The sequence below is a fragment of the Acomys russatus genome, chromosome 3, assembly GCF_903995435.1.
Source record: "Acomys russatus chromosome 3, mAcoRus1.1, whole genome shotgun sequence".
In the NCBI taxonomy this organism is placed as follows: Eukaryota; Metazoa; Chordata; class Mammalia; order Rodentia; family Muridae; genus Acomys; species Acomys russatus.
In genome coordinates, this window is record NC_067139.1 from 35,246,181 (window position 1) to 35,265,399 (window position 19,219).

The window sequence follows — 19,219 nt, forward strand, 5'->3', positions numbered from 1 at the left end:
ACCTCAGTGGGAGCTATCCATGGTGACTACTCCTGCCTCAACCGATTGCTATGGAAACTGACACCTTTCTGCCTCAGAATGCCTATTGCTGCCACCATGGGAACTGTCCATGAGAACAATCTTTGCTTCTTCAGCCCACTGCCTTCACAGTGGATTCTTTGTAAAATTTGGACTCTCTTTATACTTTATAAGCCCTCAAGGCAGAAAAGTGGCCAGGCCCCTGCCTGAGGAAGTTCTAGCAGCCAGGCTCCTCCCCAAGACCTTTGTAACCTTCTCCAGTCCCTCAGTAGGACTCATCCCAGATCATGCTAACTTGAGGTGAAAAGTGTGAACAGCAACCCACCAATCCCTGATTAGGAGAACTGACCAATCTCTGATCTTCCCACTAAAACCCACCAATCCCTGATTAGGAGAACTGACCAATCTCTGATCTTCCCACTAAAACCCACCAATCCCCTGATTAGGAGAACTGACCAATCTCTGATCTTCCCACTAAAACCCACCAATCCCTGATTAAGAGAACTGACCAATCTCTGATCTTCCCACTAAAACCCACCAATCCCTGATTAAGAGAACTGACCAATCTCTGATCTTCCCACTAAAACCCACCAATCCCTGATTAAGAGAACTGACCAATCTCTGATCTTCCCACTAAAACCCACCAATCCCTGAGGAGAACCAACCAATCCCGGAACAGGAAAAGCCAAACCAATCCCTGAGCTCCCCAAGCCCAGGGCTTGTAATCTCACCAATCCTCACTCTGGGATTTTCTGCCGTAAAGAGCTCCACCCCCTAAGAAACCCTATATAAAAGCTGTGTCTGCCCAGTTCTCTGCTGTCTCCTCCCAGGAACAGAGGCAGCCACTCCTGGATTCAGCCCTCCTCTCCTGGATTCTCCAATAAATCTCTTTTAAGAGATTTACTGCCGGGTGTGACTCTTTCACTGGAGGAAGAGAGGAGAAGATGCGGGGAAGGAGCAGAGGTCAGCCTCCTAGGCTCCTCAGCTCCTCAGGGGTTGAGTTGGAGCAACCCTCCCCTGTGAGCTGTGTTGGCTGGAGAAGGAGCATAGCTCAGGCTCCAAGGCTCCTCAGCTCCTTAGTAGTTGGGGTAACCCTCCCCCATGAGCTGCAACATCTCTGCTGAGGAGGAACCCTCCTGTCAGAGCTGTATGGTTCCTGGGCTCCCATGTCCTAGGATACCTTTCCTCAGAGCTGTGTTGTTCCTGGGCTTCTGAGGCCCAGGACACCCTTCCATCCGAGTACAAGAAAGGCAAACATTTGGTGCCATGACTCGAATACCCTTCTCTTGGATCAGAGCTTGGATACCTTCCCAGGCCGTGGAGTTGGGGGCTTCCTGGATACCTGATCAGGAAGGCAGGCCAAACCCCAAACAACAACAGACTGTCCTTCTGATCTCTTTTAGCTCTTGTCTGGGAAAAAAAGAAAAAACAGACAAAACTGACATTTATAGCCCCGTCTTTCTTGAAGACTGTCCCCGCTGGGCACAATTTCTGTGGTGACCAGAGAAACCTGTTAGTCACTAAGAAAAAAGTAAATGTAGGGAGTTTTTACAGTTAATAAAATGGCCACAGAAAAAGCAGGTATCACATAACCTCTCTCAAATACAGCAAAAATCACTAATTTAAAAGCAGAACTTTAAACACCTATCTTATCTATTAGTGTGTACTTGCACATGCACGCCAGGGGCCAGAGGACAACTCCTAGAAGCTGTTCTCTCCATCCACCCGGGATTCCGGGATCAAAGTCAGGAGTGAATCTTGTTATAGGCTGAACCATCTCGCAGGCCACCAACTGCTTTAAAATCAATCTTCTCAGATGACAGTGTCCATGAGAAGGAAAGGGGAAAGGAGAACCCTGAGCAGTATAATGTCAGAGGGCACTTTCCCACATGGCCTCAGACTCATTCCGTTAAAAGTGCCTTATTTTAAGAACCAAAATAGTAATGTACATGTGCCACATGCAAGATCTGATCTTGGCGAGTCAAGGAGAAGCAAAACCCCTGTCAATGTGGAACTGCGCCCTACCAGCACACTGTGGGGTGAGCCACGAACTCACTGAAGGCTTTGCAATCAAGGAGCCACTGAAATGCAGACTCAATTACAAATTAACACAACAGATCTCCGTCTCTCACAAGGAGATGATGAGGAAAGCATCAGTGCACTCAAGTTTTATTATAAATGTATGAGTGAAAGTTAGGAAACTAATTCTATTCATAAAAAACACAGTCCAGCTGGGCGGTGGTGGTGTACGTCTTTAATCCCAGCATTCGGGGGACAGAGGCAGGTGGATCACTGTGAGTTTGAGGCCAGCCTGGTCTACAAAGAGAGTCCAGGATAGCTAAGGCTACACAGAGAAACCCTGCCTCAAAAAAAAAGAGAAAAAGGAAAAGAAAAAAGAAAAAAAGAAAGAAAGAAAGAAAAAGAAAAAACACAGTCTAAATGTAAGCAAATCTACAAAAAAACAGATTCTGATCAAAGGGTCTACTATGACAGGCCCTAAAAGAACTTAGTGTATTAAAGAAAATTCTAATTTCTCAGCCTCCAGCTTAATACAGGCGGAGGTGATGGACACCATTACACTGTCTCCCTGGCTGTGCATTGTCATTCTGGCCCACATTATTGCAAACAGTGATTTTCATCCAACCACTCCATTTCCTACTGTGCTCACGGAGCGCCTCATGTTCAAAACGCAGCCAATACCCAAATCAGCATCACCCACCACCAGTGATGTTTGTAGGCCCGTCAGACACATTGCTTACATGTAACTGGGAGGCCACTGCCAGTTCCTAAGCAGCTGTGATAAATCACCACAAACTTAGTGCTAAACAACAGAAAGGTGTTCTCTCATGATTCTGAAACCCAACTATGGCATGTGCACCAAGCTCAGCTGGGAATGGGGCCTCACGCCAGCCTATCAGGGATACACTGTGACAACTCACTGAAAGACAGGACATATGCCAACATAAACACACAATAAGAGCCTTGAAAGAAAAGGGAAGAGAGATGGGGAGAAAAGAGGGAGAGCAAGAAACTTCAGATCCTGCAGTAAGACAGTGCTGCTCAGTGTCAGGGAAGAACCCATTCCTGTCCTTGCCCTCGGCTTCCAGAGCCTGCACCCCATCTTCACATGACTTCTGTTTGTCTGAGTCTCTTCTTTCGAGGACTCTGTGTCATTAGGTTTAGGGCTCACTCAGATGACTTCCTCTCAAGACCTTATATCTTCATGCATGATGGCCCCTTTTCCCCAAATGAGGTCACATTTACAGGTTCCAGATTGACACACTTGGTGGGTGGAGGACACAGTCAAACACTACCCTTCTAGGATTAGGTACATCCTAACTACCAGTCAATCTTTACTCAAAAGAAGATGAAGGCTGGGACACAGCTAGGTCGCAGACCTCTAGTAAACATGCTTGAGGGCCTAGGTTTGTCCCCAAAACTATGAAAAGACAAGTCCCAAACATATCAGATCACACTTTCTTAATTCAGTTTTACTTCAAAGTATTATCTACAGATTGGCCCACTCTCTTATGAGTCTTTTTCCTGGTATCTGCCTTGTCCCCTGTAAAGAAGGCAAGCGTGGCAAAAGAGGCACATGAAAGCAGACAGGCAGGCTGGCTGCAGGATTATTGTTCTCAGAGATGACAAAATGAGTGTTCCGCTCTCTGGCGCACTGCTCTGGGCAGACTTCACCCTCCCTATCCCGTCCTTACTCAGATGGAGACTCTTCAAGTAGGGTTAAGCAGGCAGAGGACCTACAGATATGAACAGGCTGCATGCTAGTCACTTCATTCATATGCTAATAAGCTGTCCTTATATGTGAAAACTACCAAAGGAGGGTACTATAGTGTAATGCACCCATCCTTAAATGGCACCTTTCTCAAAGAATGACATCACAAAATGGGCATGTCTAAACTTTTTCTCACTCACAAGAGCAAAGCATTCAGATTTGGGAGGAGGACAGACATAGCATTTCATTATCAATGTTGGCAAAGTAAGGTTTTTTGTTTTGTTTTTATTTTTTGTTTTTGCTTTGTTTTTTGTTTGTTTTTCAAGACAGGGTTTCTCCGTGTAGCCTTGGCTCTCCTGTACTGACTTGGTAGACCAGGCTGGCCTCAAACTCACTGAGATGCATCTGCCTTTGCCTCCCAGAGTGCTGGGATTACAGGCGCGCACCCCAGAGCTGGCTACAAAGTGCATTCTTAAATGACTTTTAAAAAGGAAAGGCCCTGCCCCCAACCCATCCCACCCCACCCCCCTGAGAACAGACACCACTGTTGTCCTGCTGTGCAGATTTAGGTGAGGCAGCCTGGAGCCCAAGACACAAGAGTAGTTTAAACCCAGAATGTCCCAAAAACTGAATCCTCTGAAACTGGGAGCCCAGGCCAACCTTTCTTCCCTACACACTGCTTGCCTCTGGTGTTTTGTCACAGTGGCCAAACTGAGCAGCAGCAGGAGCACCTGTCTTCCCCTATGCTCAAGGTCTGTCTGCATACCTGACACTCTGGGATAAGTGAATATATGTTCAAATGCACACAGCAAAGTTTTTAACCAGCTGGGATTCTGTAAGGAGAGACGATACAACGGCACAGAAAGCAAGCAAGTGCAGGCTAATTCCCACAGGCCAAACAGAGATGAGCAGGGACTTTGCTAGATGCACAGCAGCACAAAATCTGCCTCTCTACCCAACTGCTGCCTTTGCCACAGACAGGGCTGTGCCCTGCACCCACATCTGGGGACAAATCAAGAACACCGAGAGACAGGCGTGAACAATTCATACCTCCACCAGGAATGATTGCCAACTTTGTTTCAACCAGGCCCATTTTTGCAGAGGAAGCTAAAAAGAAATAAAGAGAATTAAATGACAGGTGTGTCATCGCTTTGCAGTATGACAACTAGAAAAAGTAGGAGTCTCTAAAATCATTGTTCACTAATTAAATTGATGCCACAACCTTTAAGAAATTACTTGAAAAAAAATTTGTTACGAAAACACATAATCATTCAAAATGATCCTCTACTCACCCACTTCGCCACCATCCCTAGGAGAACACATGACATTTTTGGTTCCAGACTGCTTGGCAGTGAGCTATGTCCCAGTGGTCAACGCCTAGAGTGGTAATTACATCTTGGGATCTGATGTTGCCAGCTCATGAAGGCCCAAATGCCACTAATGACTCAGGATCAAGGGAGACTTCCACTGACAGGTACAGATTCCTTAGCTGCCCCACAGACCCCAGACCAAACAGCTCAATGTGCTATCAGATAAGACAAAGGCTCAATGCCAAGTGTCCCCATACTTTCTGACAAAGGGCCCCACAGCCTAACTGTCCTTTGGGCTGTTTCCCACCATCTACTGCCTTTCTGAATGGGCTGTATGCGCCAAAAACTCACCTTTCCCCAGTACAGGAAAGAAACCAGTGAAGATCATCACAACAAGACAGGGACCCAGAATAACATGGGGAAAGGGAAAGCACCCAACACAGCAACCCTCGGCTCAAGATGTGGCCGCGTGAAGTCTCTAAACAGCAAACTAAAACTCCACTGCCTCAGCTCCTACCATGCAGCCACAACAGAAGTGACAGCATGAAGCAGGATGGAACAGTGATGACCCTCTGCTGCCCAGTCCACCCACTTTTCAGTGCTGAGACAGAGGGCACAGTGTGCTGACACTCTGGAAGACAGTGCCCAGAATAAAACACAGGGCAGAGTGTACACACTTGCTAGGAGCAGGTCAAAAGCATGGGCTGTGAGTCACAGCCGGGCTCAAATCCCAGCTCCCTCATATCCTCCTCTCTGTCCCTATCTCCTTCAGACACTCTCACCCACACCCACTGGACTTCCAAGAGAGAAAGAAGGGGAGGGGGAGGGAGGGAGAGGAAGAGAGAGGGGAGGGAGAGATGGAGAGGGGCGGTGCAGCTGGCTGGCTGACTCATGCAAAGGGCCACTGGTCAGTACCCAGCTCTTTTCACAAGTCCCTCAACAGGAGCTCAGAGCCACTCGAAAAGAGGAAACTTCAAAGAAATGAAGTTGTCACTCGTGGAACAAAGTTGCTAAGTCCTGGACCATACATGTTTACTAACTGACCCCGTGGGTCAGATGCACACAGCTACAGTCACCGTTCTATTTTAAATAGAGGAAAATTAGTCTAAAGAGGGCAGCCCTAGGGCCCTAAAACAGATGTCTGATTCAAATTCAGGTGTCTCTTCCCATTGAGGCTGAACTAGGGATGACAAAAGAGCTTCCTAAGGAGGACTCTCAAACACTAGGCTCAAAGAGCTTACCTCAGTGGAACTGCAAACAGCGGCCTCCAGGGGAAATGTTTTTAATGCTCTACCCAACAGGAAGGAGAGCAAAAATGTATGTATGTGCACTAGGGGCCAGACCTAGGACCCATCCTCCCAGGCTTCCTCATCCTCTAAAACAGCAAACTTCATTACAAGACCCACATAGTGTTCTCTGTATTCTGATCTTATTTAGCCCTCCCTCACCACTCTCCCACACCTCCATTACTCATGCAAAAGTCTTTCTATGTCTTTTGTTTTGTCTAGATTCTACATATGAGAGAAAATTTAATGTCTTTCCAAGTCAGGCTTATTTCAATAAACATGTGAATCTCCCAAACTCACTGATTTTCATGCAAATAACATCACTTTATAATGCTTTAACCCAAGCTCCTTTTAAAAATTATGTTAACAAGATTAATTCTCACCTGCTACTCGAATGTCGCATGCTAAAGCCAGCTCAAGACCCCCGCCTAGGGCAAGTCCGTCTATGGCTGCGATGGTGGGCACAGGAAGGTTAGCTGAAACAGACAAAGTGTACCTCCTTCACTCAAAGTGACTGCTCTCTGCACAGTGCATTTCAGAGCATATTTTTAACAGAGTGTCATATGGAGACTTTATGCCTTTCATCTTTCAATAAAACACAAGCATCCCCAATATTCCTCAGAACCTTATGTGACAATTGCAGATAGTCCACCTATGAATGGGGAACACCTTTGAACCTCCTATATTCCTGAACTACCTTCAAGACTGTTTTACTGAACTCTATAACTTCATAATCTGAGAGCCTAAAGTCTTTTATAAGAATGTTAGTTCATACAAGTTCAAGTTGGCATAATTTATGCAGCATTTTGGAACTCCTGAGCCTTTATGGACTTGGTGCTTAGAATACAATCTCAAGACATGAAATCTGCTCAACGAAACACAGTGCAACTGGCCCAGAGGGCACAAACCAGGCACCACCACCAAGGAAGAGTGGTATAAAGACTCCATCCACAACCCTCTCTGGCTCTGAGATCCTGACCAGAAGTAGATGTGGGAAGGGGCAGCATTCACAGAACCTACAAGAGAGTATTTCTGAAGTTTCTACAGTAGCAGGTTTCCTTCCATATGGCATTTTCAAAGGTCTCTGTATTATCCCTCCCCTACTCCCCCATTTAAATCTCCAGTTCCATTACTCCCTCTTTTCCCTTCCTACCACCGGCTTTCTGTCCCCCTTCCCTTGAACCACACACCCGTAGCCCTTTCCCCACTGTACTGACTTCTATTGGTACTCTAATCTCCACACACATATCAACAATCTTACCCAGGGTTGAATCCTGTGAGCTGCAAAAGCAACTGGCCTGGCAAGACATGCCCACTGGCTCAATAGTGCCATGAATGTTATTGTAGTAAATGACTACTCTCTGATAAAGCCCACTCTACAGGAGAAAACACATGCCATGTACTGCTAACTGGGCCCAAAACCTATGGCTGGCTAAGTCATAGGCCATAGGGGGGAAGCTAATACAGTTATTCCCCTAAGTGGCCATAAGAATAAATTGTGCCCTACGTTCTTATCATTATATCCAAAGATGAGTACCTCTCTCCACCTTTATCAGAAGAGCTTCTTCTTGCAGTAGATGAACATTAATAGAGAGACCCACAATTGGTCAATGTGTACAGAGTAAGGCTCAAAACAAAACATCTCTTTCACACCCCAGAGCTCAGGAATGATTGTGGAAGAAGTGGCAGAAAGACAGTAAAAGCCAGCAGTCATAGACATCTGCAGCGAACCATTTGCTGGACACAAGGCCACTCCACACATAGGGGAGAAACTCACGAGGCCCCACCTCTATCAACTGACGGCTGCGGTGGGGGGGGAGGTCAGCTTTCAGCAGGGATTCAGGCACTGCAAGGCCTGTTCCAGAAGGTGGTCCTACCCATGTACATTTGGGTAGCACTCAGGGTGGGCGGCGCATAAAGTTGAGAGGGAAGGGAGGAGATGGAAATGGATTTGATCGAAACATATTCTCTGATGCCTGCAGAGATGGCTCAGCAGCTAAGCGCACTGACTGCTCTTGCTGAGGATATGAGTTTGATTCCCAGCACCCTCATTAGGTGCCTCACAACCACCTATTTCCCTTGTAAGAGCAGTAGGTGACCCCTACTTTTTTCTGGTTTTCAGGTGAAATTCACGAAATACACTTGTACTATTCACCTTGTCCTTGTTGGAGAGAGTGACTGTCTGACATTCCCCACAGCGTGCTCATGGACAGCACCATCTGAATATGTCCTGTCCTTCAAGGCCAAGCCTCCTCTCACTCAGTTCTCAGGCAACACAGAGGAAGCATGGCCTGTGTGACAGCCCTTCCTCCCAAGCCTTCCAGACTGGCAGCATGGCGGATTCCTACACACAGGAATGAGTAGGACTTGGTGACCTTCAAGAGCTGTGTAGACGTTACAAAAGGCCAAGAAATGAGCCTGTGTTGGGGTTTGGGGAGTGACAGTGGGGCCTTTACAACTCCATACTGTTTGGTATGAAGTAGCCAGCTTCACTTCTCTTTTTCAGTCTGCAGAAAACATTCTCTTTCATAAAATTTCTAGGAAGGAGTAATTTTTTGCAACAAACTAATAAAGAAATATATCCTGTTATAATCTGTAAAGCTTTCACTAGTGAATGCTTGTTTTTTTGTGTGTGGGTTTTGATTGTTTGTTTGGTTGGTTGTTTGGTTGTTTGTTTTGGAGACAGGGTCTCTATGTGTTAGCCTTGGCTGTCCTAGACTCACTTTGTAGACCACGCTGGCCTCAAACTCACAGCAATCCCCCTGCCTCTGCCTCCCGAGTGCTGGGATTAAAGGCGTGTGCCACCATGCCCAGCATGAATGCTTGTTTTTATTTGTGTTTGTGTGTGCATATGCACATGCACATGAGTGTGCATGCATACATGTGTGTGCGTGCGTACATGCCTGTGTGTGCACAAGAGTGCAGTTGCCTGCAGAGGTCAAAGGTTTCTGAGGGCCCTGTAGCTGGAGTTCAGAATAGTGTGGTCCTGATCTCAGGCTGCACAGCCAGACTATCATACACAAAAACAGAAAAATGTGATGGGTCAGTGAGTATAGGCCCCAAGCACACAAGTAAGAAATGGTTTAAGAAACAGGCTGATCATATTAGCAAGCCACAATGATTGTCTGACCAGGAGTCCAGCTTGGAGGCAGGAAAGAAGACGTTGGCCTCAGACATAGAACCTGAAGTCAGGCGTACAAGTATTAGCCCTTTCCTATTACATTGGGGAATTAATAAAAAACATTTTTAAATTTGACATTTATAGTTTCAGAAATTAAATTTTCCAAAGAGAACAACGAATTTAGCATTGCAACATTTAAGAAATACAGAACACAGAATAGCAACAAACTGGAATCCAAAAAGGACAAGAAAAAGAGTAACTGCCCACATCACTCCTGGAACTTTCAAATGGTAACATAAACTAGCACGGCAGAATGCTGGCTATGAAGTGTTTCCTACTAAAAAGTTATTTAATTAGATAGTTTACTCTATTTAGTATTTTACAATACTACAAATTCTAAGGCTATTCACCCGTGGAAAGGCAGAATATCATACAGAGGCCTGAGGGAATACCAGCAGGCAGCTGTGCATGCTACAAAGGACCTAAAGCAGGAAATGAAATACCAGGGCCCCAGCTACAACAGGAAACCATGACTCAGTGTTATGCAACAGTGGGATCAGAAACTATTTTCAGTGTCATTCCAGGAAGTGAGCCAGGTATGACAAGGAAGATAATAATCCTTTGAAATGCTCCTAAAAATATAATTATGGCAATAATTAAAGAGTTGAGCTATTTTGAGAAGAAAAAGCATGGTAGGCCTGTGGTATAGCTCAGAGCCCACAGCATATCCAGACCCAGTGAGACTGGAGTCAGTGCAGGACTGGAGGTGGTGTGGCTCCTCTCACTCCGCGGGCAGAGGCCAACTGTAAGGCTGGAGAAAGGCACACAACCTGACTGTACGGAGGAGGCTGGTTACGTGACTTACGTGCCGGTTATGTGACTTTTTAAACCTGATTCTGCTTCAGGACTAGTAGGCTGGTGTCAGCAAGATGACTCGGTGGGTAAAGGCTCTTGCAGGCAGCACTGACCACCTAAGCTCTAGTGCTGGGACCCATGTGGTGAAAGCAGAAACTAACACTCTGACCTTCACACAAATAAATAATAAAATATAATGTTAAACAATTAAAAGAAAGGTCCGCGTACAGTATGATGAAAAGTCTGAATACCAAAATCAAGAATAGAAATAAAAGCCCTCTTAACAAAATCACAATGAACTCTGAATAATTCCTAGATCCAGTTAAATCTGTTTTTGACTTAAGGTGCTTTCTGCCTTCCCTTGAACTTCCAAAGAAACCACAAGAACAGAACAAAAATGGCCCCTGAGCAGAGCTGGCAGGCTGGGGTAGGCTCCACTGAAGGCTGGCAGGCTGGGCTCTGCTGGAGGCTGGCCCAGGACTGCAACACGGGGTGCTGCTAGATGGCAGCAAGCATGGCAGAGGGGCGGGCCACCATCCTCCTATGGGAGGAGCCAAGACTGGAATTGGCCACCTTAACCCCACAGACACAGACAACCCTCTGACACCTAAATGCTAACACTAGGCTGAAATTCAAATACAGTGGGGGCAGCTCTGGAAGGCTCTGGTGGGAAGGAAAGAACAGCAGTGCTCCTTGTGGCCAGGCATTCTAGGACAGCCACCTGCTGAGGCGGCCTCTCCCTCCACATCTGGATACAGGACCATCCTGGCTTCCGGACCGTACTGATACATAAAGATAAGAGATTAACTTGATGTTTAGCCAGGAAAGATGGAGGAAAAACCACCTCCTAACAGAGGAAGCCAGAGAACAAATAAAAAGAGACTGATGCTGCCGCAGGTGAAATGTAAAGGCCAGGCAGGCACTAGGGGTCCTGGCCACACGGGGAGCCACAGAGTGAGGCAAGCCAGAAAAGTATTTAAGACAGTTATAATTATTTTCAAAAAGTAGAATCAGAGGGCTGGCGAAGTGTCTCAGCAGTTAAGAGTACACACCACTGTTACACAGCAGCCCAGGTCAGTTCCCAGAACTCACACTGGGTAGCTCACAACTGCCTGGAACTCCAGCTCCAGGAGACCTAGCGCCCTGCTCTGGACTCAGAGGGTACCTATACTGATAGGTGCACAGATACACACACACACACACACACACACACACACACACACACACACACACACACATTTTTTTTAATGAAAATGTCTTTTAAAAAAGTAGTCACCAAAATCAGAAAAGTACAGAGACAGGACATAGCGAAACCTGAGCCAGAAGAGAGGACAGCATCAGAAACAGGAGACAGGAGCTGGAGTGGGAACATACACAGGCAGGGCACTGCAGCCAAGCCCAGAGGAAAGCCTTAACAAGGCGGCATGGGCAAAGTGATGAGCGCCATGTACACACATGTCTTGTGTAAGAGTCAAAGGAAGGTCTAAAGATGTGTACATAACTCAGCATGCCCGCAGTGACCACACTCACACAGGAAGGAATGGCAGCTGCTGAAAACTATCAAAGCCTACAATAAACCCGGCATCAGGACTTCCTTATGGAATTAAAAAGATCAAAAAAACCGATGAGAACTGAAGGGAATTCCCTTTTTTGGTCTTGACAACGTCTAGAGTGGTCTTCCTGAATGCACCTTTAATCCCAGCACTCGGGAGGCAGAGGCAGAGGCAGGCGCATCTCTGAGTTTGAGGCCAGCCTGGTCTATAGAGTGAGTTCCAGGACAGCCAGGGCTACACAGAGAAACCCTGTCTCAAAAACAAAAACCATAGAGAGATACATGGATGGATAGACTGACAGACAGACAAAGATAGAGATGGAGAGATAGAGAATAAAATTTAAAAAGCAGAGTGCTCACAGCCAAGAGTCACAATGTGCATAGCAACCAGAGACTCAACAGGACAGGGGTGCCAGCAACTCATAAAGAAGATATATAACTCTAAAGGCTTCTTCTTCCTTCCCGGGAGTCTTCCTGGGCCTCAGACGTAGATAGAAGACACAGTGAGCACACAGGCTAACAGTCGGCAAACTCAAAACTATTCTTCCCTGAGTAGTTCTCGGCACAATGCAGTTAAAATGAAAGCCAAGTTGTCCTATGGCAAAGAGCATGGACGCATGGGGAGCACTCCATGCCTCGGCCTGCATGGCAACACCACGCAACAGTTCTGAACAAGTGGGACAAAAGTCAGACAGCTATAATGGTGGAGTAATACTGAACGCTGACAAGAACTGAAGCTACTCAGCGGGTGCCCACGCAGGAGGCAGAGCTCCTGTAGGCTTACCTGTGTTCTGAGTTTAACACTGTGTGCAGTTAAAATGAACATAATGGTTACGTGTATAAATGATAAACAGCACTTTAAACTCAGGTACATTACCCACGCCCTATGATGTCACACCAGAGATTCTGCCCCTCGTGGCAGACGATAGCTAAACTGCGGTAAGTCAGTGCTCCACTCCACAGAGGTGTCTGAGGGGAAACTTTCCAAGGCATCTCTCTGACAGCTTAGCCACACGTTGGGCTCTCACTATTTGCTTACTTATTGTGTGTGCGCATACACACCCATTTGAGGACGCCCTGCTGGGGTCCATTCTCTTCCTCCACCATTGGATCTGGGTCACTGAACCCCGGACCTTCACTCAGAGCCGTCTTGTCAGGGAGGGCTGGACTGTATAATGCAAGCCTCCCTGTCCTGATGATCTGAGGTGCACAACCTCCTACTGAGATTGAGACGGTCTGCAAGTCTGTGACCACTAATGAGGCTGAACCCAGTTAGTAAGCCTCTAAACCAATGGTTCTCCCTCAACCTGTGGGTTGTGACCCCTTTGGAACAACTCTTGTGCAGGGGTCACCTAAGATCATCACAAAACACAGGTATTTACAATATGATTCATAACGGTAGCAATGAAAATCATTTTATAGTTGAGGGTCACCACCATGAGTGCTAGGATTCTGCCCCAGTCTGCCTAGCAACTTATGATGTCATTGCCTACCTGCCACTGGGCAGGTCTATGCCCAGGAGTATATAAAAGGACAAACTCTCCTCATGTCTCTCTCTCTCTTGTTCTCCCTCTTTCACTCTCTTCCTGTCTTTCTTGTTTTTCATTTCTCTCTCTCTCTCTCTCTCTCTCTCTCTCTCTCTCTCTCTCTCCCCTCTCTTCATTTAATAAATCTCTCCATATCATATCTGTTACGTGGCACATATTTCATATTGCATATCTCAGATAAACTATAAACAAAGTTTGTCTATCTAAATATTCTTAAGATAGACCATGGTCTCACTGTCATCTTAACTAAAAGACTAAGGATGGTTCCTAAGCCCCCATATAGAAACTGGTAAAAATAATTTTAAAATGTTTAAAGCCCAAGAGAAGCCTTCCTGACAGGCTCAGCTACAACAGGCTCAGTGGCTTCAGGCCTTAGCCACTGCCCTAAGGCAAGGAAATAGAGGTCTGCAATGCTCTCTCCAGCCTGAGCCAGCTCTGCCAGGAATCTGTTTCAGATGCAGCCAGAAAAGGGACACTGGTCCTACAACTGCTGCAGCCAAAAAAGGACATTGATCCCACAGTGGCCTAAAAGCCATACTCTGCCTGCTGGCAGACTGGCCCCTAGAAGTAAAAAATGCTCACATGCAGGCTTGTCCTCATTTTTTTTTTTTTTTTAAATTATAGAAAAAGGGAGGAATGTTAGGATACTGCCCCAGTCTGCCTAACAACATGTTATGTCATTGCCTACCTGCCACTGGGTATCCATCCCCCTGCCCAGGAGTATATAAAAGGACAAACTAACCTACCCACCCTCTCTCTGGGGTGGCCCCCTCCTTCTCCCCTCATGCTCATAAACTTCTCCATACAGTATTTGCTGTGTGGTGCATATTTCATATCTTACTTTTTATATTTAAAAAACGAGGAACTGTATTAAAGGGCCACATCATTAGACAGGTTGAGAACCACTGCCCTACAATGTGAGGGACTTTTTTATTTAAATTCTTTTTTCACACAATGTATTTTGATTATTTCCCCCACCCCTCAACTCTTAGATCCTCCCCACCTCCCTATCTACCCAATTTCATGCTCATAATTTCTCTTTTCCCCTCCCAAAAAAACAGTAAGACAAAAAAATTGCAAAGCAAAACAAACATTCACATAAACATAATAGATGGTTAGACAGACCAACCAACCAGGGAGCTAGTGACACTCCACTATAAAAAGCTGATCCTTTCCCTCACAAGTATTAATTGCAAACAGCTTCTTAGTTAGGGGTGAGGCTTTCTGTATCCGCTTCCCTGAGTTTCCGCTTGCAGCCTTCCAGGCTGCCTAGTGATCCTGTGTGGTTCCCACAGACTCTTATTCTCTCACAGCTGTTTCAAGTACTTCTCCCAGCACATTCTAATAAACTGATGTTCTTAATTTAATGTTGACAGAGTTTATTCATCTTTTCATTCCTTTTTAAGAATCTTACCCCATCGTAAATTTTTGTTTCCTCTCTGGGCATATTAACAGTATGCTATTCCTCAGCATGCCCTGTGAGCTGCTCCACCCGGATGGGTGTGGTTACCTGTGTGCCCAATGCAAGCCTCTCAGCACACTGGCTTGTGCCTCACTAACTAAAGCCTGCAGCACAGCGCTGCAGCATGGCTTCTTGTCCTTTCTGCCTGGCCACTCTGGCTCTGTAAGACCCTCTCAGAAATCAAAGCTGAGAACTCAAGTGTGAGTCCATCTACTCTGCAGCATTTATGAGAATCACCTTCGTGAAACTGAATCCTATGTGAAGAGAGGATACACACTCCCCTATCTTACAAGACATTTTCATCACTGGACGTGTTTCATGTGCTCCGAGAGCCAAAGGCACTTTTTTGTGACAGCTTTTGCCTGTTGTGACATAGGGAAACAACTAATCATTTGTACTACAAGTCTCATGCCTGCCGTCTTATCACAATGCTCTGCTTTTTAATGACTTTATCTTTCAGTGTCTTGGTTTTTTTTCTCTTTCAGACTTTATTCTGTTTCTGTTTCCCTCCTTTCTCTAGAGTGCAGGGTTCTGGAAAGACGCTGACAGAGGAAGCCACAGGTCTCTCCTACCTTGCTTCTGAGCTCAGGAGACAGCTTCCAACACTTTACCATGAAGTAGCACGCATTCACGCAGGCTGAAGAAGTCTCCTCCCTGCCCATTTACTCAGCTTTTCTATGAATACAAGCCGACATTTCTCCGATGCTTTTCTCACTACTCTAAGGTGAACATATGATTTTATTTTAATTGCCTAATGTCATGAGTCAAATTTAGGTTCTTCCAATGGAAACCACCCTTACATTCCACTCTCTGAAGAGTGACCTGGCCTGGCCTACCTTGTCATTCTTTGTCTTGTGTGTCACTAATATCTGGTCCTTTTATGGCTGCTTTCCTGAAATTTCCTTGGCTTTTTAGCCTTTGCTAGTGCCTGGCTATTTATTACCAATGGGTTTTCTCTTGTAGACATGAACCTAAGCTTGCGAGTGTCCTTCAGGGATTTTACAACAGCCCTCGTGACTGAGACACACAGTAATGTTAACTGCTCAGTCTTAGGGTTAGTCCCACAGTGTGCCCTCAGACTCGCGACTCTGCCCAGGCTCCTCCTCTACTCCTAAGTACACGATTCTCTAGCCTCTAGCTACTGTGTGTACTATATACTCTATAAACTGCGAACACAGAACAATGTGTCTGTGTATCAATTTTCTGAAAACTTAGCCAGCTTTACATTCTGGATGAGCTCATTTTTACAAAGATTCTGTAAGAATAATACATGCCCTCTGGCTTAGGGTTGAGTCTATAAAATCAAACTTGACAGGCATGTCATTCAGATCTCTAATTTTTAAAAATTATTTATCAGTTTTTGTCCTTTTGGTTCACAGCAAAGTGAGAGAAATATCAGCAATGTTAATTTTGCTAATATTGCCAGATTTGCCAGTGTGTGTCACTTTATCTTATATTGAGACAGCGGTTTTAGGAACAATAACTAACCATGTTCTTTATCTTACGATGCTGACTGACACCGCATTGGCACACTGCCTTTCTTCTCTCAGTTATTAGTTTTTTCTTTTGTTCTGTTTGCTCAGATAGAGGTTTGGTGGGCTGGCCTCACCTGCAATCCTCCTATCCTGATGCCTCATCCAGTTGCTGAATGTCGACACTACAGGCCGGCACCACCTTGCCTAACTCTGAATTAATAATCTACTAATCAAAAATATAAAGAGAGGAGAGAAAAAAGGAAGTATGTATGTATCTGTGTGTGTGCGTGCAGGTGCTCATGTGTGCATGTGTGCGTGGAGGCCAGAGGTCAGTGGCAAGGTGTCTCCCTCCTTCACTTCACTCTCCACCTTTCTCTGAGTCAGTCTTTGACTGAGCCTGGTGCTTGCCAATTGGGCGAGGCTTGCTGCTCCTGCCTGCCCAGTGTGGGGGATCACAGGTGTACACAGCTGCATCCAGTTTTTCACTTGTGTTCTGGGGGATCAGACTCAAGTCCTCTTTCTTGTGTGCCACTTCACCAACTGAGGTATCCTTCATGAAATATCTCACATACATTAAGTGCTTAAGCACCACAGCTTATGACTATCTCTAACTATGCATTTGACCACAGCACGTGAAGACAACTGTGACTTAAAGCTCATCCTTGGCATGTGGAGGACATGGCTATGCTTACCAATGTCATTGATCACTCCTCGTATTTTAGAGACAAAAGGACCGACTTCACTGGAATGCATTTTGGCTCTTTCCTTAAGGTCAGCACCTGCAAGACATTGTATTCAAATGAGATTATGGCATAAGCACAATTGTGAAGCAAAAAATTAGACATTTACAAATACCACATGAAAGCCCAATGAATTTATACGCTGCATTTACTTTCCAGTGATGACTATTGGAAACAAGGAAGGGCCTGTTTGTGCGTGGTGATCACATGGCCCACAGCAGCGTCGGGCAGCTTGCTCTTCCAAGCACCCTTCACACTCAGAGGAAGCCCATGCTACACCCACTGAGCACTGTTGCCCAATAAGAACTCAAGTTAATAAGCGTTTCAAGTACTCATTTATTCACTAAAAAGTTACAAACACAATGGCACTGCCACGATGACTTGACTGCTGCTAGCACCTACATCTTGCAGAAGCACTGGAGATCTGCCCACCTCCACTCTGGGCTCACGCATATAATGGTCACAGCAGTGAAAATGGAAAAGCAAAATAAAGTCACCATGGTGACGGCAAACCCAACCTGAGAAATGCTGGCTTAAAGCCAAGTGATGATTTCATAATTATGACTTTATCACACAACACTAAGTTTAGAACAGAGAAAAGCATACTTCAAGAGTTCCTTAAAGGGTCATTTGCTCTAAGCTCAACGGGCAGGGTTTCACCCCAAGTTGTCCCATTGAAACAAACAAACTAAACGTACAGGCACTGACGTGGCTACTCATGTCTCCTTAATTCACTGCAGACCATGACTTCACATAGTACCCAGGGGATGCTAAGCACACACACCTTCCCACAGGAGGAGAATGGGAATAAGCCCAACACAGGCCTCAGAATGCACCAGTTCTCAGGGGCACATGCCACTGAGATCTCAGACAGAGAGTCAAAAGCACAGGCAAACACTGTGCAGTGTGGCACAAGGACAGCAAAAACTGGGACTGATCTAAACAGCACCAACGGACAGTTAATAGCGCGAGAACATACCCTTATAAAAGGGGCTTAAATAAAACAATTAGGAGCATAAATGCAGATGAATCTGCTGAAGGAAAAACACAATTACAGAAAGATAGCATGACAACCAGTTACAAAAGAAAATACATTGGATGACATCAACCTAAAGACCTCTGGGCAGCAAATGATAGTCATCAGCAGAGCGAGGGGACACGCTGTAGAATGAAAACATGGGCCAGTCGAACCTGTTCCAGGGCCTGGAGCTCAACCAACAGCAAGAGAACAGCTGACTGGCAAAGGATGGGCACGGAGAGCCCTTTTTCTCTTTCTTGTGGGGGGTTGGGGTGGGGGTGTCAGAGGGATACACAAAAGGAGGAGAGTATGTGAGTGTGTACAGGTGTGAGAGGGGCATGTGTGAAGGCTGGAGACTGACCGTGGGTATCGCCCTCTGATGCATCCCACCTTCGGTTGTGGTGGCTATGAGCTCTTGGGATCCTCCTGTCTCCACATCCCCAACACTACTCGCCATCTCCACACTCAGCTTTTTCCATGTTTGTGCAGCAGGCAAGTCACCCACTGAGTCATCTCCTCAGGCTGTTGCTGTTATTGTGTGTGCGTGGGGGTGGGGGTGGAGTGTTAAAGGACAACATACAAGGAGCCAACAATGTGAGATCACCAAGATCACCTCCGAAAAGATAAATGAGTGCCAGTCTGCAAGCCTAGCATACTAAAGCAGGACAGGGGAGAGGGTGTCAGAAGTTCAAGGCCAGCCTGGATAGCATTCCAAGACCCTGCCTCACAATAAACAAGCAAGAGGGTTGTAGAAAAGAGGGAAACTTTTCTACAGTTAAAGTACATTAATACACCCATGTGGAAAATGTATGGAAAGGCCTCAACAGAACCACCACATGATGCAGTGACCCCAGTATTGGCCCCTCCTCATGCAGAGCTTTGCTTCCTACTGTCACTCATACCTAAGCACAGTCTGAAAAACACAAAGGCTGGAGAGACAGCTCAGTCAGGACAGTGCTTGATTGACAACCTGATTCAATCTCAAGAACCCATTTTTTTTTGTTTTGTTTTAAGTGGTATGAATGTGGTTATAAGCCTGGAGGCACAAACAGGTAGATCCCTGTGGCTCATTGGCCAATTGAGTCCACTAGTACCAGTTCCAGGC

The 19,219-nt window shown here is 45.9% G+C and overlaps 1 protein-coding gene across 2 annotated transcripts in view; it reads right to left on the minus strand.

Moving 5' to 3' along the window:
• Window positions 1–19,219, minus strand: part of Auh (AU RNA binding methylglutaconyl-CoA hydratase) — a 92,396-nt gene that overhangs the window by 46,321 nt on the left and 26,856 nt on the right. For both annotated transcript variants that reach the window (XM_051171349.1, XM_051171339.1), the window contains 3 exons: window positions 17,049–17,135; window positions 6,728–6,820; window positions 4,799–4,855 (listed from right to left, as the gene is read on the minus strand). In XM_051171349.1, coding sequence (XP_051027306.1) covers window positions 4,799–4,855; window positions 6,728–6,820; window positions 17,049–17,135 — 237 coding nt within the window. The remainder of the gene's footprint in view (window positions 1–4,798; window positions 4,856–6,727; window positions 6,821–17,048; window positions 17,136–19,219) is intronic.